This window comes from Malania oleifera, chromosome 2 (genome assembly GCF_029873635.1).
Source record: "Malania oleifera isolate guangnan ecotype guangnan chromosome 2, ASM2987363v1, whole genome shotgun sequence".
NCBI lineage: Eukaryota > Viridiplantae > Streptophyta > Magnoliopsida > Santalales > Ximeniaceae > Malania > Malania oleifera.
In genome coordinates, this window is record NC_080418.1 from 41,724,111 (window position 1) to 41,745,512 (window position 21,402).

Below are 21,402 nucleotides of genomic sequence, written 5' to 3' on the forward strand. Positions count from 1 at the left end.
GTGAGTAAATATAGTATACATACTAGTGATTGTTTCATCTAAATTCATTTTGAACGCTTCATACTTACTAGTTAGCATGTCTATCCTATTGTCTCTAACATCTACCATTCCTTCACAAGCTACTTCTAACTTGTCCCAAATTTCTTTGGCCGTTTTGCAGGCCATGACTCTATTTAATTCAATGGCGTCTAAAGCACAATACAAGGCATTTATGGCACTTGAATTTATTTGAAGCATATTGTAGTCTATATCGGTCATATCATTTTTCTCTTTAGGAATTTGTTTTCTGCCCACTATTTTAGTAGGAATTAGATCTCCATCCATAACTACTTCTCAAGATTTCCAATCCATATGTTGAAGATAGATTTGCATTCTTTTTTTCTAAAAAGTATAGTTATGTCCACAAAAGATTGGTGGACGGGTTGAGGATTGGTCCTCTTTGAAGGAGCTACTCCTGTATATGCCATTAGATCTTTTTATAGCTTCTTGTTAATATTTACTATAACTAGGCTCTGATACCAATTGAAATTAGAATAGCTTTCCCAAGAGGGGGGGTGAATTGGATTAATTCAAATTTTGACCTCTTTTTAACTTCTTACACGTTTTAATGCAACAACAAGAAAGTAAATCAATTAGCTAATAATCACAACCAAATCACACCCCAAAGTACTAAAAAATTAAAACACAATCCAATCAACCAAAGTATGAAAACCAATCAATCATTCAAGAATGTTATACTTTTTGGTAGTAGCCCTATAGTTGTTTGCAAACCCTGCTTTGAATGAAATTTTTATTGTGCTTCTCTTAATCAAGATTTTCGCAAATTAACCAATGTACTCCATTCTGGGTTTCCGCAAACAATTAATAAAAATGTACTTTCTAAAATCAAGAGTCTTCTTTGAATATGGATTTTAAGCCCTGCAACTTGCACTTAGCATACACAATGATATATGGTGCAGAAAATAAAGAAAGTAAGGATGAGAAGAACACTGAGATTTATAAGGTTCGGCATATGCACTGCCTACGTCCTCACCTTTGGCCAACTACCAAAGGATTACACTAGCTTTGTTCCTTTACTAGGTCGAACAACACCTTTACAACCACTCCTTTAAGTAGGCTAGAGCTCACCTCTCCAAAGATGTATCCTCGTTCAGTCAACAATCCAACAAGCATGGAGTCGTCCAATAACTACAAGAGAAACAGCAAGTAGATGTGTACAAAGAGTGCTCACACATAGAGCTAATTAGTATAATTCAAATCTATATACTTCAGAATTTAAATATCAAAGATGAAATACAATTCGAAACTCAAGATTAGAATTCACCAAGTCCCCTTTTCTCCATATGTAGTCCCCTTTTCTCCAAATGTGAAATCAGTATATAGAACTCAGGAATTGATGATCAATACTTTCAAAATGTCAGCACTTTCAGATTGCAAGAGGTTTAGTAAGTAATGATTTTAAATGCAAGAGAGCTTAGAGAAATTTTCAATTCTTGGTATGTTTTGATTTGCAAGACCATGTATTTATAGACCAATAAAATGAGTTTCGTGCTACCCAAAATTACTTAAAGTGTTTCCCAAGTTTTAAGAAAATTTGGAGCACAAGAAACCAATGTAAAGCATTTGAAATATTTAAAAAATTTGACTGTTAACAGTCTTCATATGACTAAACCTTCGGGGTCATTCTTCTGAAGTTCCTTAAACTTTGAAAATATTAAACTGGAAACAGGGTTAGACGACTGAGGTTAGGGTTCAGACTTCTAAAGTTTCAAGTTCAGACAACTGAAGTTAGGGTTTAATCTTCTGAGGTGCTTCTACCAATTTCTATGTTTCACTAATAAATCTTCAGATGACTGAACATAATCTTCAGATGTCTAAAGTAATTCTTCAGAAAACTAAGCTTAAACTTCAGTCTTTTGAAGTTGACATTTCAATCTGAGCAGTAACTTCAGTCCTTTGAGTAGTATACTTTCTGGTTTTTTATTTCCATTTCAAAAATATGTTTTGCTCTCTTTCTTTATTCTTTTATAAAACATTTTGTGGGGTTTTAAAATAAGTCTTTAAGTCCATATATTTCCCTTAAAGAGCTTCAAATAATATTTCAATAGATATTTAACTTTGAAGTACTTACATTGCTCATCCTAAAACCTTATACTCTAAGCTTAAAATCTTCCATTCCATGGTCACTTTGAAATCCCTTGGACTTTACCTTGAGCTGGCTTTAGTTTCCCCATGCATTGATCAATCTAGTGTTGCTTTGAGCTTCTCTTGGATCACTTGTTAATGAATGTAGCTTGATGGTCCATAATGATCCTTGTATTATTGTCAAACTTGAAACATCATTTCTCAACCATTCCAAGTTAGAATATCCTTTGTTTGCTATCACCAAAACGGATTGAAAATCCCAATTAGGCCAAAAAAATCCTTATTTTATTACTTGAGAAGTTTTGATGACTTTGGTCTATTCCCAAGATGGGGGTGAATTGGAGATTTAAAAAAAAAAAAAACTCTTTGGTAAATTTAAATGTTTCGCCGATTCACCAATATTAAATGCGTGTATGTAAAAATATTAAGCTATTTGGTTCATGCATACATGTGTATCTCATTCAAAGTAAATGTGTGCATGCAACTAAATATAACAGTAAATAAATAGGCATATACATAATGAATTTATAGTGCAGTAATTTAAATGAGATAGGGAGAGAAAGACACAATCTGTGATTGAGGTTCGGCCAAACCAGCCTACGTTCCCACCTTGGGCATACCCCCCAAGGATTACACTATACCTTCGCGCTTAAATAGACGAAGTAGAAGCTATTTACATCCTCTCCTTACGGGGCAAGGAAAACTCCAACTCAATTACTAGGCTGAGCCGAACTAGTCTCACTAACGGGGTTAAAACTCTCCAATTCAATTTCTAAGCTGAACCAAACCGGTCTCATTTACGGGGCTGAGACTCCCTAGTTCAATTAATGGGTTGAACCCAACTAATACATGGAAAACATTTTTGTACATGAAAATGCTTCTAAAACATACAAGCAGAAATGTACACATTTAAGCTCGAGTATAAACACTTTAGTATGATATGAAATGTATGCTCAGTGGAGTAAGGGTTTTTTTCAAATAAAGTTTGCAATCTTTCAAAATGATTTATATGAAAAGCGCATCAAAGATTTATATAATCTTTGATTTCAAAAATGAAATATGCAATAAGTATTTTTCAAAGATCTTTAAACCCTCAAGATATTTTCCCAAGTAATGATGATAAAAATAAGTTCATTGCAATGAAAACACACATAAAAGAAATGCCCAACTAAAATACTCTCTTTGAAAAATATTTCAAAGAGTAATAGAGAGAGTTGGAGAGTATAACATTTACCCCATAAAATATTTTTGCACTAAAAACATGTTTTGGGGGAACTTTGATTAGGAGAAAATTAGAGAGAAAAATTGGCTAATCAAAGTTGCTAATTTTGACAAATGAAGGGATATTTATAGTTCTAAAAATTGTGACCGTTAGGGACATGTTGGAAATTTTCAGAAAAGTTTAATTAAGTTTTAACCTTAATTACCGCAGTTAAAAATGAGCAACCGAGAGTTTCGGTCGACTGAACCTGAGTTCAGTTGCTCGAATAAACACGAGAGAAAAAGCAAGTTTTTGAGGTTCGGGTGCCTGAAAATGGGTTCAATTTGCTAAATCGAAGGCGATTTGAAAAGACCGCGGTTCAAGTGCCCGAGCATGAGTTCGGTCTACCGAACGCATGTGTTTGGTACCTCGAGGCAAATTTGAACGTGATGTTCGGGCACCCGAGGAAGGTGAAAAGTGACCGCTCAAAGGTTCGGTAGCCCGAGGACACTCAGTTCAATTTGGTTCGATCACCCGAACCAAGTCAAAGTTGTTGACTAGTTAAACATTTGGTCGATTGAGGTGTTTTCAACGCACACAGTTCGGTTGCCTAAAGCCTTTTCACACTTAATATTTTTTCCTGATTTTTAGCAAAATTATGTGCAAGGACCTAGGGTCAATATAAGGTCTAGGCATTTTAATTTACCCTAAAAGCCTGGCATCAGTCGACCGAAGGTCGATCGAAGTCAGCCCTAAGGTTGGTCAATGGTTCTATCTGAGCATTTAAATCATTTCATGCATATGCATGCATTATTACCAACCAGAATAATAAAATTAAAATGCATATACAAATTGAAACAACTGTCTTCTTCTTCTTCTTCTTCTTTGCTCTCCTGTCCTTATGAAATATGTCAGAAAATATCGCTCTTCAAGTTCTTCTGGCATCCATTTATCGGTATCTTATGTTCGTACTGAATTGGAAACCTATTCACATACTAAATGCACACATAAGATGCTGGTGGTTTTTCAGCATCAAAATAGAGATCAGACTTAAAAAGCCAACAAGTTTATTTAAGAAAGGTTTTTTCTAAAGTCTTAATCTTTGCATATATTCAAGTTTATATTTTACACAAAGATTTCATCTTATGATATTATTGCAAAAATTTTCGATACGCAAATCCTAACAATTTTAAAATACATAGCCTTGAGAAATCCTTTTGAAAAATATTGACTTGTGTTCAGATCTTTGAAGATATTTTATCATATATATACAAAGATCATATATTTTTTGATACACAAATATCATTGAAAACATCTTACACACTCATTAAGCTTCATGTTTTATCAGATGAGTATCTATTAGGATTTCAATTGTACTCACTAGTTTTGTTAGAAGCATTTTGAGTTTTTGCAGAAATATTGTAATCATTATATTGTATAAATAGTTTGGATTGTGAACCGTGGTGAGGAGGAAGCTATGCCTCTTGTAAGCTGCGGAAGCTACGTCCCAATTAAAGAAGCAGGGATTAGTGGAATCCTAGAGTGGTTTGCTCGAGGCGAGGATCAAGGTCGGGTTGGATGAACCTCGTAAAATCGTGTTTGCATCTCTCTTACCCTTAACTCTTTTAATTTTCATGTACATTTATTTATATGTATATTGGGAATGTTTTGAATATATAGTAGGTCTACAAAGTAATTGGGTAAAATTGATTGATTGACAAAATTACACATTAACTTGATTAATTATGAAACATTGAGCTAGGTGTAAAGTAGATTGCAAGTTTGTAATTGAAAGTTTTCAAAATTAGAACTTGAAGGACATAATTTTTAAAATACCCAATTCACCCCCCCCCCCCATCTTGGGATAACACTGGAATTCACAAAGTCGTTCAGTCCATAATGTCAAAACATCCCAATAGCTAGTAAAAGAGAGACCTTAAGCCTACCATTTATCCTAATGAGTGATTCAAATTCAGGATTTTTCACTCTTATAAACAAATCAAACTTAGGATTTGAAGTTCGTATAGTTAGTGAAAACCTATATAGGTAGTAATCATGTGTGAGTCAACCCAAAGTAAAAACCAATAATGACACTTGGGGGATGTCAAGGCGAAAGCATTCAACTTCTTTAAGATAACCAACCTCAACGAGTGGTTGAGAGGGGGGAACTCCAATTTCCACTAAGGATTGCCAATAAATGTCTAAAGAATCTTTCAAACCATGTATCCCATCAAGTTCCAAATGGTCTTTTGCGGAAAGTTGAACTGATGAAATGTTACAGTGGGATTTGGTTACAGAATGATTGGAGAGAACCCTCTAGCTTTAGAGATAGAATATCCATTCAGCAAAAACCACCATAGCCATAAAATTGAGAAAACATATGTAGTAAGTTAAGGATGATCCTTCTATTGAAATCCCAGATGAATTCCCAATTATGTTAGAAAACCCACTATAAAGAATCCATCTCTTCTAAGGAATTGAAAGTGCCAAACAAAGGAAATGGGAGATAATTTGTTTGTTGAGGTCCTATACTATCTCCCCATATTGTGGAAGATGAGGGGAGAACTTCCATCACAAAGGCAAAAATTGAATGGTTTAGTGAAACCAAGAACACTTCTAATCTCTGAAGTCCAACTTTCAACAATAGACCTCCTACATAATGCACTCATTTCCTGAATTTTGACTTAAAAGTTGGTGTGTTTGAGTAGGTTAAAAGTTGGTGTGTTTTAGTAGGTTAAGGGCCTTAATAATATTTGGAAGATTAGCAAAGAAACATGTTACTTCCCATTCATGTAGAAGTTGAAGATTTGAATCTAGATAGTGTTCCATTTTTTGGTGGTCAATGACACTGATAACTAGAAATAGAACTTGGAGTTCTACCTCTAACTATGGTGACAATGATAGATTAGCTCCTTATCCTAAAACAAAAAATAGGGGGAGAAAAAGGGATGGTACTGGGGTAGTTTGTTTGGAGTTAGAGGCAATACAGTATCTTTAAGGATTTAAGCCTACCAAGGATAACCTATATCAAAGGACTCCAAGATTGGGGGTAATCTTTAAAATACCATGTCGATTTGGTCGCTTGGCAATTATCACACTGCATAAGAAGACATAATCGAAGCAATCGATATTATTCCATGATGCATCGAAACATCCTTCCTCTCACTATTTTTCATCTCTTAAACTTACTCTTCCTTATTTCACTTTTATTGAATTTAAAGTCATTTACTCAAAAAAAAAAGGTGAAAGGTTGTGAAGGTCGCATGGGATCCCAGTGAAAGTCTAAAGAAATCACCTAAATTTGGTTTGTAGATAGCAAAAGAAAATAGTACAATAGGCAGGGTTGGCTAAAACCTCAAATGATAATGGGTCTGGGCCATGTATTGGCACATGTTGGGATTAAGGACTAGGAAAACTCTGCTCACGTCCCTTTTTGCATAAGAAGTCATAAACTTTAGGTTCCTACTAAATATTTGATTTTCCAATACTTAGGTCAAGGTTACTATCCCTTAATGCCGAGTCTTTGTTGTGTTAGATTAGGTATATCAAGGTCACAATCCCTTGAGACCAAATCTTTAATTTTCTAGAGAAGGTAGGCCAAGGTTACTATCCACTAGGACTAACCTTTTTTGTGTTAGAGGAGATATTTTAGGATCACAATCCTCTAAGGCCAATTCTTTGTTTTTCCAAGATTGGGTAGGTTAGGGTTACTATCCCCTGAAATCGAGTCTTTGTTTTGTTAAAGGAGGTGTTCTGGGGGCACAATCCCTTGAGGCCATATCTTTTTATTTTCAAGACGAGGTAGGTCATTGTCACTACCCCCTAGATACTAAGCCTTTGTTGTGTTAGAGGAAGTATATCAGGGTTACAATTCCCTGAGATTGAATCTTGGTTTTACCCAACCAAGCAAGTCAAGGTCACTATCCCCTAAAATCCACATCAAGCAACGGTACTTTTATATTGTGGTGGTTTGATTTTTTATCTTTACTTCTTCTTCTCTCGTCCAAAATGGACATCTCTATCTTTGACCAATGCCATTTTTTAGAAAAAAAAAAATGCTAACCAAAGAAGGGCAGCTGTCAATGCCCATTTTGTTTAGGTAAGTTTTCCATTGGGGAGCAAAGGCAGTTGAAACTAGTTATGTTCTTTTGTGTTTCTTTTTGTTTTTACCCTTTTAATTTTGTTTATGCCATTTTTGGTTATATCAAATGACCCAAGATGCTCCAACGTAAAAGGGTGGGGTTTGGTAGTGATTTTGACTTTATGCACATAAATTGAGGTAAAAGTCTTCTCATTCCAGGCTTTTATACACACTTTCTACCAAATTTCATTGCAATGGGTGATTTAGAGCAATCTAAAATTGTAAGAAAATGTAAAATTGTTATTTTAACTTTGAGTACGCAAATTAAAGCAAAATCCTTGTCATTCCGAGCTTTTCTACATTCTTTCTATCAAATCTAGTTGCAATAGGTGATTTAAAGTAATATGAAATGATAAGAGGAGGTTTGACAGTGATTTTGACTTTGGGCACACAGATTAAGGAAAAATGTCTTTCATTCCAAACTTTTCTGCACTCTTTCTGCCAAGTTTGACTGTATTAGGTGATTTGACGCAATCCAAAAATATTTAAAAAAAAAAAAAAAAAACAAGAAAAAATGCAATGATTTTGAATTTGAACATGCAAATCAAGAAAAAATCCCTATCAAGCCGCAACGAATGATTCGGAGCTATTTGAAATGGTAAGAGGAGGTATGATAGTGATTTTGACTTTGAGTACATAAATCGAGGCAAAATCCTGTCAACTCTAGATTTTCTAGTCCTTTTCTGCAAAATCTAACTCCACGAGGTGTTCCAAAGCAGTCTGAAATGGTAAGATAATCCTCTAGTAATTTTTCCCTTTAGCACAAAAATTAAGGTGGAAGTCCCTTCATTTCTAACTTTTCAAATTTTTTTTTTCGCTAAATATAACTACATCGGGTGATCTGAAACAATGTAAAATGGTAAGGATCAAACTATAATTTTGGCTTTTGCATGAAAATTGAGGAAAATTTCTTCTTCTTTTTTTGTAATTTTCTAATATTTTTGGACACTTAAATATTTTTGTCATTATTGGTTAACCCCAGGCCCTTTTTCTATATTTAAAAAAAAATAAAAAATTAAATATTATAATATTTTAGTATTAAAATAAAAATAATTTTTAAAAAATGAAAATGAAAAAAAAAATTAGGGCTGGCGCGTGCAGACATGCATATGCCCTGGGCAAAACAATTTCATTTTGGTTTAAGAAAATAATTAAAAAAATTAATTAAAAAATAGTGTCATTTTTTTAGCATTTAAAAAAAAAAAAAAAAAAAAAAAAAAGAGGTAACGACACTATTATGGCGTCGTTCCTCCCAATGTCTTCCTTGCATCTCCTACAAGCCTACGGCCACCAAAGATGCCATTTTAGACTGGCAATGGTGGCTGCCCGGGGTGGGGGGGCTCTCTCTCTTTCTTTCTTTCTTTTTCTCTCTCCCCCTCTCTTGTTCACCCTGACATCTCTTTTTTTTTTTTTTTTATTTCTCCCCCTAGCCTCAACCACCTTCCCCTGCCCTACAACCACACTCACTGGTAGAGTGTTGCTACCTACTTATTTATTTATCATATTTTTTTCTCCTCCAGCCTATAAAAGTTAGAGGGGGGTTTGGGGGCTTTCTTTTATCTCTCTCTCTCTCTCTCTCTCTCTCTCTCTCTCTCTCTCTCTCTCTCTCTCTCTCTCTCTCTCTCTCTCTATCCCCCCCCCCTCCACCAAGTAAACCTAAGCAGGACATTAGTTCTTTCCCTAATTCTTGAATCGATTAAATGGCAAGGTTCTCTCTATACACCGAAACCTATTTCTTCATTTAATTAATGTTATTAATTCTTTCTCTCATTTTTGAATCGATTAAATAGCAAGGTCCTCTTTATACATCGAAGTATATTTCCTCATTTAATTAATGTTATTGGTAACTTGTATAGTTTACATTCTTTCGATGCACAAAGAAAATATTTTCTTATGAATGAAAATATTTTTTTTCTTCTTCTGTTGTTGCTGCTGCTCCTCCTCCTCAACCTATGTGTGTGTGTTTTGTGTATGAATGCATGTGGTAATGTGTGTAAGTGCACATGCATGATATATTCATGAATAAAGGTGTGTGTGTGTGTGCGTGCGCGCACATGCGTAAATGTATGAGGATGTGTGGTGCATATATACATATGTGGATGCATGCATATATAAGTGAATGATGATGTGGATTCATGTAAAATGAAGATGCATATGCATATAATGGATGATGAGGTGCATATGCATGACATGGATGCATGTAGATGTATGTATATCCAAGTAAGCATGATGATGATATATGTGTATGCATGGCTATGCATGCATATGTATGTGCATGTTGATGCATGCATGCGGATGCATAGATGATAAGTATAATGCATAGGATTCATGTGTGCATATACATATGCATGATGGTATGATGCATGGATGCATGTGGTATGTAAGGATGTGCAATTGCATGATGACCATGTGAATGGATATGAATATGCATGTGCATGTGATTACGCATCAAAATTGTGTAGTTAGGTATTTAAATTCATGCATTAAAGATCATAATTTCAATTAAATATCTAATTATGTATTTTATTTTAATTATTGGGCTCATTTGAGTTAATTATCCTATTTTTACCTTAAGTTTATGGACATTTGTATTTCTTTATTACAAGATAATTTCTAAGAATTAAGATCATGCCATGCTTAGGACATGAGACGAGAAGGCTTGTGTGTGTGCAAGAGGGCCGTGTATAAGGCTGGGCTTAAATCAAAATACAAGTCGGGCTGGCCGTGTGCAAGCAGGACTCAAAATGAAAACCAAAGAAAAAAAACAAAAGAGTGTGGGCTTATAAAGGGTCAGCTGGAAGGGATCCTAAATGAAAACAAATAAAAAAAAAAAAAGGAGTATGGTCGGGTCCTTGATGTGGCCCGTGTGTGTGTGAGTAAAGTGAGGCGCTGGGCGCACAAGGCAACTAGCTAGGGAGAGTGTTTCTTTTGGGCTAGAACGTGAAACAAGGGGGTTGTTAAGGGAGTGTACTGACAGTTTGGAAAAGCAAAGGAGAGGGAAAGTGAAAAGGAGCTAATGTAGGGTTTTCTTTAGGTTCTTTGAGGGAGTAACTGGGTTTTTTTTGGGTCTCCGCACTGCTACAAGTAGCAGAACATAGCAGCTACTGCTACTGTGTTGGGGGCTATCTCACAGCCTCTCCACTCTCTCTCTCTCTCTCTCTCTCTCTCTCTCTCTCTCATCTTGTTTATGTATTTTAAATGTTTGTTGGAGGGAGTAGACTTTTCGATAAAGCATTGGTATAGAGAAGGAAATAAAGTGGCAGCTGCCTTGGCTCGTCAAGGTGCTAGGCGGAGGAATAGGTTGTTTACAAATATTAGTCAACTCCCTAGAGTTATCAATGGGTTATATAAATTGGAGAAGATGGGTACGACTTATTTGAGGTACGTTTAGCTAATTTCCTGTTGGTGTTGGTCTATGCTTTATGTTTTTTATCTTTTTTTTGTTTTATTACGTGATATTTGGTTTGTAGGTCCTTTTTTTGTTTTGATTTGTTAGGTTTTGTAATCTTTTTTTTGGCTGGATGTTGGTGTTATTATTTGGGAGGCCTTTAAAGGTTTGTCTTTTGCCCCTCCCTTTAAATATCTTGTAACCACAGTATTCCTCCGCCAAAAGTGAGGATTTATTAATAAATAAATGGAGGTCCCGCCCTTCTTCTTTTTTTTTTTTAAACAAAAAAAAGTATTTTAAATGTTTGTTAGATTGTGGGAGTAGGTTTATCTATTTTAATGGTTGTTTTTAATACATTATTAGAGTGCTCTAATACTATGTTTCTTTACTTTATTGTTTGAGTATGTCCATTAGATTAACTAATTGCTTATCTTTTATTTAGTTATCCTAAATGCTTCAAGGTAAGTTTAATTTGTTGTTTAACTTAGTATACATTTAGTCTAATATCTGGAATGATTATAGGATGGATTAATTAGTTTTCTTTTAGTTTTAGTATACATCTAGTTTATTGTTCTTTTAAGTTGTTGTCTTTTATTTTGTTGTTGCAATGAGTTATTGTAGGATTAGTTTGATCTGGAAATTTTGGATTGCAAGCATGAGTGGCTAAGTTTTATAACTTGGGTTGTGGTTCAATGTCGGTTATTTTCCATGGTTTATTAGTTTTCCTATGATACTATTGTTAAACTTTTATTTGGCTAAAACCGAAAATTGAAAGCATCGTTGATAAATCGCTAGCTCTTATTTCTTATTTTGTTGTTGACGTTAGGCACATCAAAACCTTGATTTAATCTAGGATTTTCATCAATTAATTTTTACATAAAATTCGGTTGATGCTTAATGAGAGTTTTTATTTTCTTCTGTTTGAATGTGACAAATTTACTTGAACTTTAGTATGAAAATTTCATCTTATTAATGTCTTGATGGATTAACAAGAAGAGGAGTAAGACCTAGGGAATTAGTAAACGGTGGAAGCAAAAAGACATTGAACCTATAACCCATGTGTTTGAAAAATTGTTTCAGTTAATCTGTTTAGTTTTGGTTGCATTACTAGATTTATATTTTTGGAAATTTGATAAAAGTTCAGTCTCATTTTAGCATTTTTCTCAAGGATTTCCCACTTTGTTTACTATTTTCGAAAACATAAAAATCGAAAAAGATTTTCACACCACATTTTACAACAACAGGATTTCACTAAACTTTCACAAATACTTTGATACTCAGTTATCCCTGTGGAATACGATCCTGGACTCATCATTGATACAACTTGACACTTCTACACTTGGAAGCACAACTCAGAACGAGTCAGCATGTATGCATAAGGAGTTTGGGTGTATATGTATGCATACATATGTAAATAAATATATATATATATATATATATAATGGATAAATGTAGGTGTAATGTGTGTGTGTGATGCATATATACGTATGTGGATGCATACATGTATAAGTGGATGATGATGTGGATGTAGGTAAAATTTTGATGCATATGCATATAATGGATTATGAGGTGCATATGCATCACATGGATGCATGTAGATGTATGTATATCCATGTGAGCATGGTGATGATATATATGTATGCATGGTTATTCATGATGATGTATGCATGCATATGTATGTATGTATGTGCATGTTGACGCATGCATATGGATGCATGGATGATGTATAATGCGTAGAATGCATTTGTGCATATGCATATGCATGATGGTTGATGCATGGATGCATGAGGCATGTAAGGATGTGCAATTGCATGTGCATGAATGAATAAGGAGTTCGGGTATGTATGTATGCATACATATGTAAATTTATACATATACATATACATACACACACAAACACACACACACACACACACACATATATATATATATTAATGGATAAATGTAGGTGTAAGTGTGTGTGTGTGTGTGTGTGTGTGTGTGTGTGTGTGTAAGTTTGTATATATATAGCATTATATATATTCTTGTGTATATTAGGGTGTAGATTAAGGTGTTTATTTATGTTGTGCACAATTGGCGCTCTAATACCAATTTTTGTTCACCACACCAACAATCACTTGGGTCTGATACTGATTTTTGTTCTTAACAATCAACCCTGAGAAACCAATCACCGCTGTCGAATGTGCACAATGGAAAACCTTGCACAAACTCTCACGAAACAATCAATGGAACAAGCAAGCAAATGCTCGATGATGAACTATACTAAATAAGCAACCACTTAACAATGAGAACTAATGAAAGTAACAATCAAAAAACAAGAAATTTACATGGTTCAGAAATTTGCCTACATCCACAGGAGCAGCAACTATTTTTCACTATCAATGAATCTTATACCAAGCTTTGAAGCTTACTTGAAGCTTAATCTCTTCCAAGGTTACATAATAATGTTTATATAACAATGTAATGTGTACAGAAGACCTATAGTTGATAATAAAACACTTCTGTAGCAATCCCTCAACGAATCCATTACTTGCGCCGACTAAAATCATGGACGGTTTGACCAAACCATCAATGATTTGAAGCAAAAAACAAACACCTTGCAACTACTACCTAAAACCGTTGATGGTTACACCCTAAACCATCAACGTTTGCCTTCAATGGCTGCACCCTGCAACTCTCTTTTGGTCCCTCACTTCACAGTGTTTTTCTCAATACATGCGTTCCACTCAAAATATGAGTCATATTTCAACAATCTCCAATATTCACCACTTAAAAGAAATCCGAAAGCATAATCCCCTGCTGCTCCACCTGAGCCAGTAGATTGGGACTCGCCTTCCCTCTAACATATGGAGACATAAACCAAGTTCAAGCCATGCTTGAACTTAACTGTGGTAATAGGAACTTTACCTAGCTAAACACTCAGCTCCTTGAACAATCCTGAACCACAATGGTACTTTGGCAGCCTCTACCCCTGCCTCTTCCAGGAACTCTGATCAGTTGTAACCAGCACACCCTAAGACTGTACTCTAGACTTCCAACAATGAGGCCTTCCTACAACATACCCTGTTGTAAGCCCTTTGTCATCCAAGTCCCCTATGTAGCCTCTATTTATGAACCTCATAACTAATGAAACCCTCAGTTTCCTGCCAAAATACCCAATTGCACTGGCGTAGAAAACCTTTAACATGACCCGAACATCATTGTTCGTCCATAAATACTGATCTGTAGACTATTTACTTAGATTCACCAATAGTGTACTGGTGACCGATTTAACATTAACCATACTAAACCTCTCCTACACCTAATCCCCAAAACCACCTTGAGATAACCACAATCTCCATGTAGTTTTGTCCGTACGTCCACCCTGAGATAACACCAATCTCTCTGCAACTATGACTACAAAGTCACCTTGAGATAATTTCAATCTCCTTGTAACTTTAACCTTGCGAATCTCTAACCCAAGAACACTTTTGGTAGCACCCAACACCTTCTTGTCAACTTCCTTTCTCAACAGAGCCCTCGATTGATTTACCTCATTCAGAAACTTCCCAGCAATCGACATATCACCCACATAAAACCACAGAATACTTGCCCAATCGCAACCTATCTCCCCTTCCCTTTCTAGGAGCACCACCAACTCCTCTGTCAAATTCTTATGTAGTACCTCCATCTCCTCCACCATGGCACCTGTCCATCTACCCTTCTCCTGGCCATGCACTTCTTCCTGAAAGGTAGTAGGATCCTTCCTGGTAATAATGTTTGCATAAGACATGAGATCATACCTAGGCATTGGCCTGATAGTGCCTTTGAGCCCATTGTGATCCTACTGGTCTCCAAGCTTAAATTTCTGCATCATAACCAATGTGTCATCTCTACCATGAGTCTGTAACTCCACGTACATCACAATTTACTTTCTGCTCCAATTTATCCCGTGATACTACAAGTATCCAAAGTTAGAACTCCCTGCACTTCTGCCCTAAGTCTCCAACTCCACCTACACAACATGCTCATTACTGCTACTATAGTTTTATGGAACTCATTTCTCATTAGGTACGTTGTCTCATGGCTTTAACACCTAAAACAATGTCTCCACCAATCACCACCCTATTTGCCATTGGATCACCCAACTTGAATTCATCTTTCTTATATACCAGAAAAGATGCACCATTTAGACATCACACCAACCCTAGATCCCACCTCACTAGAAACGTGCATAGCTTGACCTCCAAAGTCTATTGCATAACCAGTCAAAGCCTCTCCTGCAACTCTCCCATCTAGTGATACCTTTGGCGATCGATTAATCAAGAAACACGCCATTCTCGTTGACTTCACTAAGAAGTCCCTTGCAAGCCTTGCATATACCATGCCTTACTCACAAAACTCCTTAAACATTAGTGTACTTAGAATCAATATCTGACCTGAGGAACTCTCTCCCGGTCTGGTACTCCATCTCAATCACAAGTTACACCTGGAAAACAACTCCAACTTGTGTCGCATGAGATACCCCCAAACCTTTCATGATAACCTCACGAAATGCCCATGTCCAACCCGTGATGCTGCCCTCACTGATCCCTAAACATCCACACCAATGTAGTTAAGAATACCCATCATTTTTTGTGTGGTTATATTACACAAAACGGTATTACTTGACTCAGAACTCTCAATTGCAGCTCCACCTACAACTTTGTTACCTAATAGTTCATAAAGATTCCCTACCATCCTCTGTCCCTTCATCACCATCAATACGCCATCACTCACCATCATCGTCTTACCTTCAAACTTGTAACTATACCTGTTACAAGTTAAAGCACCCAATGATTTCACGTTCTTCCATAGATCGGGTACATGCCTTACCCCACACAACGTATTTACTATTCCATCAAACATCTTGATCCTTATGTCCCCTATTTTGATAACTTAGTAGACAACACCGTTATCCATCAGAACGGAACCAAGACTCACTAATCTATAAGTGGTGAACCAAGTTTTGTGCTGTCGTGTGAAAAGAATATCCCGAGTCTAAGATCCAAGAACCCGTGAGGCATTCTGAACTTTATGAAACAAAAAGCATCTCACAATCACTACTCTTTGAGTCCCTTTCTTCAACTACATTCACATATTTTAGTGAACCCTCTTGAGCTTTTGCCTTTCCTTTCTCCCACTCCTTACATTCTGGTTTTATATGCCCTGGTTTCTAATACCAATTGTTGTTCATCACAACAACAATCACTCAAGTCTGATACCGATTGTTGTTCTCAACAATCAACCCTCAGAAACCAATCGTCGATGTCGAATGTGTACAGCGGAATACCTCACACAAACTCTCACGAAATAATCAATGGAACAAGCAAGCAAGCACTCGATAATGAACTATACTAAACAAGCAACCACTCACCAATGAAAATCGGTTAAAGCAACAATCAAAACGCAAGAAATTTACATGGTTCAACAATTTTCCTACGTCCACAGGAGCAACAACTATTTATCACTTCAATGAAGCTTACACCAAGTTTTGAAGCTTACTTGAAGCTTAATCTCTTATAGGGTTACATAATAATTTTTATATAACAATCTAATGTGTACAAAAGACCTATAATTTATCTAATACACTTCTATAGCAAACCTTTGGAGAAAATCCCTCCGATTAGCACAATCTACTGATCTCAGATTCAAAAATCCATTACTTGCGCTGGCTAAAACCATCGATAGTTTGGAGCAGAAAGAAACACCTTGCAGCTACTGCCTGAAACTGTCGTTGGTTACACCCAAACCATCAACGGTTTGCCATCAATGGCTGCGTCCTGCAACTTTCTTTTGGTCCCTTGCTTCATGGTGCTTCCCCCAGTACATTCATTCCACTCAGAATATGAGCCACATCCCCAACAATTTAGTATGTATATTATTATTATTATTATTATTATTATTATTATTATTATTATTATTATTATTATTATTATTATTATTATTATTATTATACACACACACACACACACACACACACACATATATATATATATATATATATATATATATATATATAAGGGATAAATGCTAGTGTAATGTGTGTGTGTGTGTGTGTGTGTGTGTAAAAGTTTGTTGTATATATATGGTATTATATATATATTCATGTGTATATTATATATATAGATATAATGGATAAATGCAGGTGTAATGCATGTGTGTGTATAAGTTTGTATATATATGGTATTATATATATTCATGTGTATATTACGATATTTATTTCGTATGTATATTATTATTATTATTATTATTATACGTACTTATATACACCTATATATATATATATATATATATAATGTGTGTGTGTGTGTGTGCGTGTGCGCGCATGTGTATATGTGTGCGTGCGTGTGCGTGCGTGTGTATGTGTGTCTGTTAGTATATGTTTTCTTGTCTTTATTAAAATCCCAAATTTTGAGAAATGCGAAAAATTGCAAAAAATATGAGGTTTTTATCTTGGTTCCCAAAGTCAATTTCTAGCTGAAAATGGAATAAAAGGGGAAAGTTCTACTCTTTAGCGTTATCTTCTCCTTATCCTCAAACATTACAGAAGTTTTTAACTTTCAAAAATTATATAATTTACAATGGATTATGGCTCTAACTAATAGATTTGGACTAAACGAACTCTATTTTGTTAATTAAGTGTTGGAGTTTTTTTTTTCAATTTTTTTTTTCAAAAATTCAAAAAATATTGTGCTTTTCAATGTTTTTTTCTTGATTTAAGTCGATGATGAAGCTCTAACTTTCTAAAACTTATGCGTCTCCTCAAAGTTTTCAACTCCAACTCCACTTTTTTCAAACTCGCTATTTTCAAACTTTATTTTCAAATACCAATAATACAAGTCTGGGCCCTTTTCTAAAAATCTTGGTTTTTCAAGTTGATAATACAAGTCCAACTTTTTCCAACCAACTATTTTGCTCACTCACCATCATTAACATGTTTTCATCAAACTTATGATTATAAGTTCAACCCCTTTTGGAGCAATACTCTAGACTTCTCATAGCCATGTTAAAGTACTCGAATAATGATTTAATAATTGAAGAATCAAAAGGGGGTCTTTTCCCTTTCATTTTCTATTTCTTTTCTTTTTGAAGGCAACACATAAGTAATTGTAGTAACCGTTCCACAAACAGTGTCGCTAGGGGTGCCAAAAGGCTGATCATCAATGAGATAATGGAGTAATCACCTTCCCTACCCACATTGTACTCTTGAATTCTAAGTCTAGTTTTCGCAGACCTTTTTCAGGGTTTTTCTTTATTTTTCCCGTGTTTAAAAAAAAGAAGTGGAAACCCCATATCTTGTGTTTTAAACTATTTTACCCCCTCTTTCTTCAAAATCTTCCTCATTTGGGGACTGTCATTCACTCTTCATTGGCACCACGAATAAAATCTAGCTTTGGCAATTGCCCTAACCCTAAATTTTTGTAGGAATTAAAATATATATATATATATATATATATATATATATAATCAATTTAATTAGTCAAAATAAATAAATTTATGACTAATTATTTTAATGAGGTCATCCACCTTTATTTTCAGCCTACAAATATTATTTATGATATTTCTCAAGGGAACCCCTGAAAGAACAAATAAGAAGAATTTAGAGAGAAGGCATACATCAACCTAGTTTACACTCTTCCTTCATTTTTGTTATAAAGGAACTTCAATAAATTGTACCTATGCAATCCATTCTTTACTCAGACATCCATCATCCATTATCAAACTTGCGCCTACGAACATTGGATACAAGTCCATCTTTAAACAAATTGCCAAATTTGTCATCTCCACACCACCTATTTAAGAGTACACTCTTCGATCCCTCAAATCAATACAAATTCATCTTCCATCAATACAAACTAATACCCGTACATTACTTTATTATGTATTATAATAATATATTGTTCTTATGTAGAAAATACTAACAGGAGTTATATTAATTAGAAAACTATTTATTAAAACCACTATATATTTAGTTAATGATACTAAATATTAAGACAGACTAAAATCATATATTACTATATTACATATTTTAAAATATATTATCATTAATTAAGAACTAACAATGTGAATCATATTAATTAAAATATTAAATAAAATTGGGCTCGGTTTGGGTTTGGGCTGAACCCAATCAGGCTGCAAATGTCAGAGAGCCCAAGCCCATCCTACTAGGCCTTTGGAAAATAATATTGCTCAGGCCTCATCAGAAAGCCCGCCCATAATTCGGGCCAGCCCGCTCAACCGCACCGCCGATCTCATCCTTCAGAAAAGGGCGCCGACCGTTGGCACATGTGCTATATGTCTGCCTCGCTGAAGCGCCGATCGTCCTTTTCCCTTCACTTCGAATGCCTACAACTTCTCTCGTGGGCTGCCGCACTGGCGCCGCCATCGCCACCGGTTCTTCTCGGCATTATCTCATACGCGATGGAGAGGAAAAGGGGCAACCCAACTTCTCCGCAGCAAGAGGCAAAGAGGAGAGTTTGCTGCAAAACCCCGTTAGCTCGTGCGGATGATTCAATTCCGTATATTCCCGAAGAATTGGTTGAGGAAATTCTCTCAAGAGCGCCCGCTGAGTCTCTGGCTCGATTCATGTGCGTTTGCAAATCTTGGCACTCCTTGTTCTCGGACCCATTCTTCGTCAAGAAGCACCTCAACTTTGCCCATGCATCAAGGAATCTTGCTTAACACCGTTGTAAGACCCTTAATCTTTAGATGCTATAAATTTCCCCCAATTTTCGGCTTTGGTTCTACAACTGGAGTGCTATCGTGTCGTGTACCTTTTATGGATGGAGCAAAGATTGTCAGAGTAATCGTTTCTTGCAATGGCTTGGTGTGTTTGAGAGCCAATGGAAATGTTAGAATGGAGATACACCTGTGGAACCTTGTTATAGGAGAATACATCAAATTGCCTTACACATTTACAGTTCATGGTGTTAACATATTTGGGTTTGGCTACGATAACTCCATTAATGATTTCAAGTTGGTAAGAATGCACAGGGATGATATTAACCGTTTTGGGGCTGAGATTTACACTCTGGGAGCAAAGTCTCGGAAAAAGATTTCAAACATCCCCCATGGACTTCCTTATAGTCGGGATGAGGGTGTACTCGTTAATGGAGCTCTCCACTGGCCAGCCGGTTAAGGGTCCGGCTCCGATTTATTTTTAAAAGCAGGTAGTGGTTTGGTGTCAGGAACATTTTGGGTTGTTGTTGCTTTCGATTTGGTAAAAGAAACATTCCAAGAGTTGCCACAACCTGACTATGATGACGACTGTTTCGGATGTGAGAATAGGAGATTAAATTTGGGTTCAACTGGCGGATTTCTCTGCATTGTTTGCAGCTATAAGGAAAGTCATGATGATGTGTGGATAATGAAGTAATATCTTATCAAAGAGTCGTGGACTAAATTGGTCAGAATCCCGTTTGCGCAAGCTACTAATCCTGTTAGGGCCAAGCCGAAACTGGTGTACTGATGGAAGAATGGTGCTCTGTACAGTTCAAAAGAAAAAGAAATAAAGGATCTTGATATTTGTAGCGTGAGTGATGTTCTTGCATTACCTTGCTACCCAAAGATATATGACATCCAATTCAACCCTCACGTCGATAGTCTAGTTAGTCCTAGGGAGGTCATGGGACTGAGTAACGAACATGTAAGGGTGGACCTAAAAGGGATGTGATGAAAACTTTTTGTTCTTTTTTAATGATTTGTATGTGCCATTTTTATCATTTTTCTTCAATCTAAAATTTCACGATTCTTATTCTGATGGAACATTTTTCTTGAATTGTTGTCTTAATTTGTGGCTTGAATATTTGAGTGGCTTGATAGTTAGTTGCGGCATGTGCTTTTGGCCACCAAATTAAGTTCTTAAAAAAGTTTTTTTTTTTTTTTGGTAAAAAAAAAAAATTGGTTTTGGTGGACAAGTTTAAGATAGAACATAGAAATCCAACACAAATTTACAAATACTGTTGAGTTGCGCATAGTATGTAGAGACGGCAGCACCACCCCTCGCAGCTTACGTTGAAATGGAGATTTACAGTAAATGGACACCAGCAGCCCTCCGCCAACCTTGCCTACCATGGCTGACATTGAGCCACCAACCTTTGAAATTTACCCTCCATCCATGTATATATATGTGTGATTTGTGTGCAGAGTGTTGCGTAGAGCTGTGTGTGCAGAGCAAAGTGCGTTGTGCGAGAAAGATAGAGAGAGAGAGAGAGAGAGAGAGAGAGAGAGAGAGAGAGAGAGAGTTGAGTTGAAGGCAGTAGCCTCCTCCTCCTTATATTATTCTCTTGGTTATAATGAATTTGTGTGTGCTCCGTGGACGTAGGTCGATTCGACTGAACCACATAAATCTGGTGTTTCATTTTTGTTATTTATTTTTCCTGTGTGTAATTATTGCTCCTAGATCTACCCCAACAATTGGTGTCAGAGTTAGGTTGGAGCAAAATCGCCAAATCGGAGCAAAATTGTCGAATTGGAGCCTCTATCCAGTAGCTCAAAACTTAGTTT

General features: G+C 35.9%; 2 protein-coding genes across 2 annotated transcripts in view; both read left to right on the forward strand.

Moving 5' to 3' along the window:
* Nucleotides 1-19,175: 19,175 nt before the first annotated feature.
* On the forward strand, nt 19,176-20,662 carry LOC131149020 (F-box protein At5g62510-like). Its single transcript, XM_058099056.1, has one exon. The coding sequence runs from the start codon at nt 19,183-19,185 to the stop codon at nt 19,576-19,578; it is 396 nt and encodes a 131-aa protein (XP_057955039.1). The 5' UTR covers nt 19,176-19,182; the 3' UTR covers nt 19,579-20,662.
* The window catches only part of LOC131148150 (F-box/kelch-repeat protein At3g06240-like), a 36,618-nt gene continuing 34,891 nt past the window's right edge, over nt 19,676-21,402 (forward strand). The window contains exons 1-2 of the mRNA XM_058097888.1: nt 19,676-20,030; nt 20,085-20,268. Of these exons, the coding sequence (XP_057953871.1) occupies nt 19,676-20,030; nt 20,085-20,268 (539 nt within the window). The remainder of the gene's footprint in view (nt 20,031-20,084; nt 20,269-21,402) is intronic.

Coding starts and splice junctions, on each gene's coding strand:
- LOC131149020 (XM_058099056.1), top strand. CDS start 19,183: ATGTGCTATATGTCTGCCTCGCTGAAGCGCCGATCGTCCTTTTCCCTT.